The sequence below is a fragment of the Benincasa hispida genome, chromosome 6 (genome assembly GCF_027475165.1).
Source record: "Benincasa hispida cultivar pf3 chromosome 6, pf3_genome.v1.1, whole genome shotgun sequence".
NCBI lineage: Eukaryota > Viridiplantae > Streptophyta > Magnoliopsida > Cucurbitales > Cucurbitaceae > Benincasa > Benincasa hispida.
Genome location: NC_143483.1, coordinates 5,682,616 through 5,688,863, shown reverse-complemented (window position 1 = coordinate 5,688,863; position 6,248 = coordinate 5,682,616). Strand labels below are relative to the sequence as shown.

Here is a 6,248-nt window from a genome sequence, read left to right as displayed (position 1 = left end):
AAATGCATGTATTTTTAGGTTACAAAAAACTATACCAGGTATCCATAACTCAAATCAACTCAACTCAGCACCTCAAATACAGACAAGTATTACCAACTCAGCTCAACTCTGTACCCTCAAATATAGACAATTATTATCCACAGACAATTATTATTAACTCGATTCATCCAAATTTTGCGTGCCAAACACACCCTTAGTGATAAACTTCTATATAAGTGATAGATTTCCATATGCCATTTGAAAGCTATCATCGACTAGTGTTGATAGACTTCAAAAACTATAAGCCTATGAGTCATAGGTTTTAATCACTTATATCACTTAAGAATTGACACTTTTGAAAGATTAACTCTTAAAGCAATAAGTGGTAAAAATATATCTATGGATATTACTGATAAACTTCTTTTAATGGCTATCAATTTTGAAAAATTAACACTTCACGTATCAGTGATAGAAAGCTATCGGTGTCTATCAATGGTAGGCTTTCATCACAAGGCATATAGTCTATCATTGATAGAAGTCTATTAGTGAAAACCTTCCATAAATTATATCACAGATGTTAGTACTATTAGTTATATCTGTATATCAATGATAGAACTTTAGGGAGATATCAATGATATTCATATATCGATTATATCTGTATATCGATAATATTAATGATATTGGTGATATAATTTAGGTAGATATCAGTGATAGAACTTAGGTGATCTCCTAATAAAACTTAGGTCTATCAGCAATTTTTCAAAGTTGATAGTCACCAATAGCTTTGAGTGTTGACTTTCAAAGTTAATAGTTTCCTTAGCTTTGAGTGTTGACTTTCAAAGTTAATAGTTTCCTTTCATAGTTGATAACCATTGATAGAGATAGTTATGATATAAAAGTTTATCAGCGATAGCCATTGATAGCCTTGAATATTAATCTTTTAAATTTGATTGTCATTAATGACTATTAGTGATAGTCCTTATAAAAGTTATCAGTGATAGCCAATGATAGAAGCTATCGGTAATGATTATTGGAAGAAGCAATTAGTGATAGCCACTCACTGACTTCAAATTGAAGAAAAAGTTGCACAAAAACTGAATGGATTTTTTGAGTCCTTTAGTGGGTTGAGCGAAAATATGATATAGATTGGTCTTTTAGTCTTTTTCAATATATATGCCTATTTTTGTGCTATATTTGTAATTTTATTTTTTCCTTTTCATTATATGCTATTACTTTGGGTTTGATTATCATTTGTGCAATCACTTATTGTTCGACTGTGTATACATTTATACAACCTAAAGTGTGGTCTTCATTGCATCGTAAGATAAAAGCTTCTGTTGTATGCATTTTGAGCTGTTCAAGATGTTGACAGACCAGAAACCACATGCAAAATTCTAGAGCAACCAAACCAACCACAAAACGTGCCTACAACAACAACAACAATGAGCAAAATCACAACAATAACAAATAGGATCTTCACTACTGGATTAACATATCTCTTGACCAATCTTTTGGCTTTCACCTTCCAGCAACTTTCATAATAGTAATTGATGTCTTTAACGATTTGAAGCTCAGCCATGTTCATGATTCTACAAGACTTATATCTCTGCTGATGAAGCTCCAACACATTTCTTAGCCCACTAAACAGTTTCACTACCTCTTCTTCACTGCCTGTATGGCTCTCAATAATTCTTTCTTGCTTCAATATCTTGACATCATTGGCTGTGATTATCAACCCGCTCATCAATGCTACATAATATCCAAACCATGGCGGGTTTAGATTGGTTGCTGCTTCAAATGCAACCAAATTTCTGAAAACTACTTCGGCGAAGTCGTTAATGGTGATCGTTGGCAACTCTAAACAAACTTTTCTGGGTTCTTGTTTGAACCTAGTTAAAGAATATGAATAAACGATTAAATATGTGAACCCTTCGACCAACTTAGATAATTGATTGAGTTCTTTACTATGATTTCTTGACATATATAAAGGTTATTTTGCAGAGAGATTCATTCTAGAAATATGCAAAAGGTTATGTAATTCTTTTAGAAAGAACTATTTCGTAGATCATTAACTAGGATTCTCTTGCAAAAAAAAATAAAGAACTAGAATTCTGTAGAAACTTTTGTTGACACCTGTGCCAAATCACTCAATAGAAGAAACTCCTTTATTTATTTATTTATGTTCTCTCTTTCCATTCTAAACTCAAGCCTAAATTTCCTTCCTTGCCTCCAACAGTAGTAACCTATAGAGTTATAAGCCAAGATGAGAATAATTCACTTAGGCAGAAAACCTAAACTCTCGACCATGAGGAGGTTTGCATCCCCCATTGAACAAAGAAGAAAAAACTATTGATTTATACTTTCGAGTTTTGTGGTGATTTAACGAGCCTGATGCTATTATGAAAATTTAGGTAGTTGCCTTGTAACTTCGCTCCAAACCTTCGAAGTTCTGCGTTGGACGAGATAAAATCTTACTTTGATATAAAACCTAAACTCTTGACTAAGAGGTCGGAGATTTGAATCTCCCGTTGAACTAAAAGAAAAAACTATTGATTTAGGATGTGCATTTGTTTAACTTTTCAAGTATTTAATTTTGAAAATAAGTCATTTTAGAAAAAAAAAATTGAGGTATTTGACAACCACTCGAAGTAACGTTTGAAATACTTCTAACGTGTATTTTAAATAATTTTTATCAAAATAGTTTAAATAATAATGATTTATTTAAAAAACACTTTGAATAATAATTATTTTTTTAAAAAAATATTTTTTTCTCTAATCAATTCAAACCAACCTTTATACTTTTTGAGTTGAGTGGTGATTTAACTAACCTGATGCTGTCATAAAAGTCTAGGCAGTTGCCTTGTAACTGCACTCCAACCTTTCGAAGTTCCATGGCGGACGGGATTAATGGCGGGCTGTTCATGTCCTGGTCTGTTGAAGAAGATGATGACCCAGCTCTCCCAAGCAAACCAAACAAGGTTTGAATCAAACCCACGGCTTCACTCAGCTGCTGTAAGAAGGCAATTTGAAGAACAGAGGCCAAAACATTTAACAGTTCAACACCCAAAGAAGCAGAACATAATGCCATTCCAACTGGACGTTCAGGGCTAGAACTTGTATCCATAATCAAAAGATACAAAAAGTGAAGCAAATGATGAGATTGTTCAAGAATTTGGGATAAATCAGTATATCCCCTGTAAACCATGAATTCAGGGATGTCATGAGGAGGGAGTCGCTTGAGAGACACAACATCACAAAATTTGAAGAACAAAAGATCCAATTTGTTGCCATAATTGTCTGGTAAAATGTTTTTGAGAACAAGAAGTGGAATTTGATTCTCAAGCATAAGGATATCTTTGATAATCTCATCTTGGGTCATCAAATTTCCCTCAATTAGACAAGAATACAACTTTTGATCAACAAAGGAAGGAAATGGAGAAGGAAGAACTAGATCAGGACGCAATCTTCTGAGCTCATCTTTTTCATTGTTGGAAATTGGTAGCAGGTGAATTAAGAACAACCCATCTAGGAGCATAATCCAGGCCAAGGCCTCAGGTCCAATTTCAAGAAAGCTATCAAAACAAGATCGGATTTTGATGTCTAATTGCTCGAGTTGGTGAACAATTTGGTTGAGTTGAGGAAGTTGGAATGAGTCTATTGCGTTGATTGCGTTGTGGAGCTTGTGTAATTCAATGTGGTAGAGGTCATTTCTGAAATGGTGGTAAGGACCAAAAGCAATGCAGTGAGGGAAGTATAGATGTGGATTGTTGTTGGTGATGGTATGGGGCAGCTTAAAGATGGAAGTGGGAGTTTGTAAGGCTGTTTGAAGGTTATTTGGTTCAATAAGTTGAGTGATTTGAAGAAGCCACTGGGTTTCATGGAGATTTTTGTGAAGTTGATTGGAATTGGAGGCCATTGTGAGTGAAGTGAAGATGTATTGAATTTACAATTGAGATAGCAGAGAAGAGATAAAGAGGACAGGAAGCTATCTCTCTCAACCATAAATTTCATGCATTAATTACTTTGTCCCATTACCTGGCTCAGGACTTGGGGATTCAAACCAAAAGAAATATCTATAAATGTACAGTAATAAAATATCTATCTATATATATATTTTCATTATGGCCGCTTTGTGACAATTGAATTATACTCATTTTGACAATTTAAATCCACTTTATTATATAATCTTCCCACTTTTTTTAAATTGAGAATCATGTCATGAAGTAATCCTTTCCAAGTTGTCAAAATGAGTTTAGCTTAATGATACTGACATGTTAGGTGGGAGGTTCAGTCCTCCACCCCATAATTGTTATACTAAAAAAAAAATTCTTTTCGAAGTTGTATTTATTGTTAAGGCATATTTAATAATTATCTATATACTGTTGGATAAGTATTTGATTTTTAAAAGTTAAATTTATAAATATTACCTTTGCCATAAAAATTTTTCGACTTAGGTTTATTATTGTTGTTTCTAGTTGGATTCACAACTTTTACAAGATAGTATCACTATCTCTATCTCTCAAAACTCTATGTTTGACTTTACAAATGAACTTGTGGGTTTTTATGAAAAGAGTGCAGAGTTGTTTAGATTGATTACTGTTACCAATCCAAACCACCCTAGCTAAACTGTATGAAAATATGTTTTGATAGCAAGGAGACTTGTTTGTTCTAGGGTGTTAAAAAACTTGTTCAAGGATTTAAGTATTGTTTAGATTTTTTATGGATACTGTGGATTGATTATTTTTTAATGTTATTGTGCTTTTCTACTGAATGATTATCAATGCATGCTAAGTTAAAATTTCAATTCGATAGATTGTATGAATTTTGGATCATTGTTAAGCTACTATAAAAATAGTTAGGTTGATAATGAAAATTGATTATGACTTTGCTTAATGTCATGCTTTTTAATTTTATTTCAATAGATTAGTAATCAATTAGGATTGTATGAAAAAAGATTCACTACAACAATATGGACATTCTGACACATGAACATTAGCAAATTTGGAGAGAAGAAAAAAAATAGCCATTAAAATAAAAAACACGTGTTTCTGGTAGGAAAAAAAAATGGAGTTTTTCAGAGTTTTTGAAATTTATGACAGTTTTTTTGTGTCATTTATCCGTGGCTAAAAGAAGTCATTATATATAGGAAAATGAAAAAAATGTGCGATTTTGGTGGAAAAATACGAATCAATTTGAATTTTTCAACTATCATGAAAGTTTTTTCATGTCACCAATTTATGACTAGAACTAACTGTCGCTAAAGAGTGATATTCTTTAGAGTCATTAAATTGAAAAAATAAAAATTGGGTTTTGAGGGGAAAAAAAAAAGAATTTTGAATTTTTAGATATCTATGATTGTTTTTTAGTGTTATGTATATATGACTTGAATTGATTATCAATAAAGAGCCATGGACAAGAAAACTAGTTAACATATTATGTTAATTATTTAAAATAGAAAAATATTAAAAGCGCTTAGTAAATTTTAATCTTAATATTAAATTTGTGTAATTTAATTATATGAGCCAAAGTAGACTGATAGCTCTTTTTTAAGAGCTATAAATCCTAGCTTAACTTAAGCTCGTTAGTAGATTTTTAATGTTAATTATCATATTTTGTAAGTATCGAGCAACCAAGAGGTAGAATCGAGCATTTGGAGCAAAATGGGATAATTTGAAGCATTTTGGAGTTCATTCGAGCATCCAGGCTTCAAAGGAGTAAAAATGACCATACTGCTCCTAACATGAGCGTTGCAACGCTCATCAATCCTCCAGCTCAACTGCAGTCCAACGATAAAAGGTAGTAGCTGCCGATACAGGGTAGCTTTATGCTATCCCTATGAAGGAATGAAATATCATGCAACGGAAGACTTTAGAATCAATAAGCACTTAAACTACATTTAATTTGAGTCTTAAGCATGTTGTTCATATGATATTCAGAAGAGGGTTTGAAACACATATTACCTTTGAAGATTTTCTTCACAAATTCAGCTGAAATCCACCAAGTTAGAGCTTAAAACATCAAGAGGACTACCACCGGGATCTTCTCTACTATTCTCAAGCTGGAAGGTGTGGTGGAAACACTAAATCAAGTTGAATTGATGAAGAACAAATGAGGGGTATGTAGGGTTTTTAGGTTATCACTTCAACAAGTATAACTCAGATTGCATAATGAACTCCATGCATAGAGCTTCTATATAAGTAGAATTCATGGAAATATATAGGGTTGCATGGTGGATAGCTTCAGCTTGAAGATTATTACAAGAAGGTATT

At 32.5% G+C, this 6,248-nt stretch overlaps 1 protein-coding gene across 1 annotated transcript; it reads right to left on the bottom strand.

Annotated features, from left to right (window-relative positions):
* Positions 1–1,264: 1,264 nt before the first annotated feature.
* LOC120079419 (putative UPF0481 protein At3g02645) lies at positions 1,265–3,994 on the bottom strand. The gene is made up of 2 exons (XM_039033591.2): positions 2,808–3,994; positions 1,265–1,868 (listed from the first exon to the last, which is right to left on the bottom strand). The coding sequence occupies exons 1-2, from the start codon at positions 3,893–3,895 to the stop codon at positions 1,337–1,339; spliced, it is 1,620 nt and encodes a 539-aa protein (XP_038889519.2). The 5' UTR covers positions 3,896–3,994; the 3' UTR covers positions 1,265–1,336.
* Positions 3,995–6,248: the final 2,254 nt, after the last annotated feature.

Coding starts and splice junctions, on each gene's coding strand:
- LOC120079419 (XM_039033591.2), bottom strand. CDS start 3,895: ATGGCCTCCAATTCCAATCAACTTCACAAAAATCTCCATGAAACCCAG. Junction 1,869..2,807: donor GACTTTTATGACAGCATCAG/GTTAGTTAAATC, acceptor TTCTTTAACTAG/GTTCAAACAAGAACCCAGAA.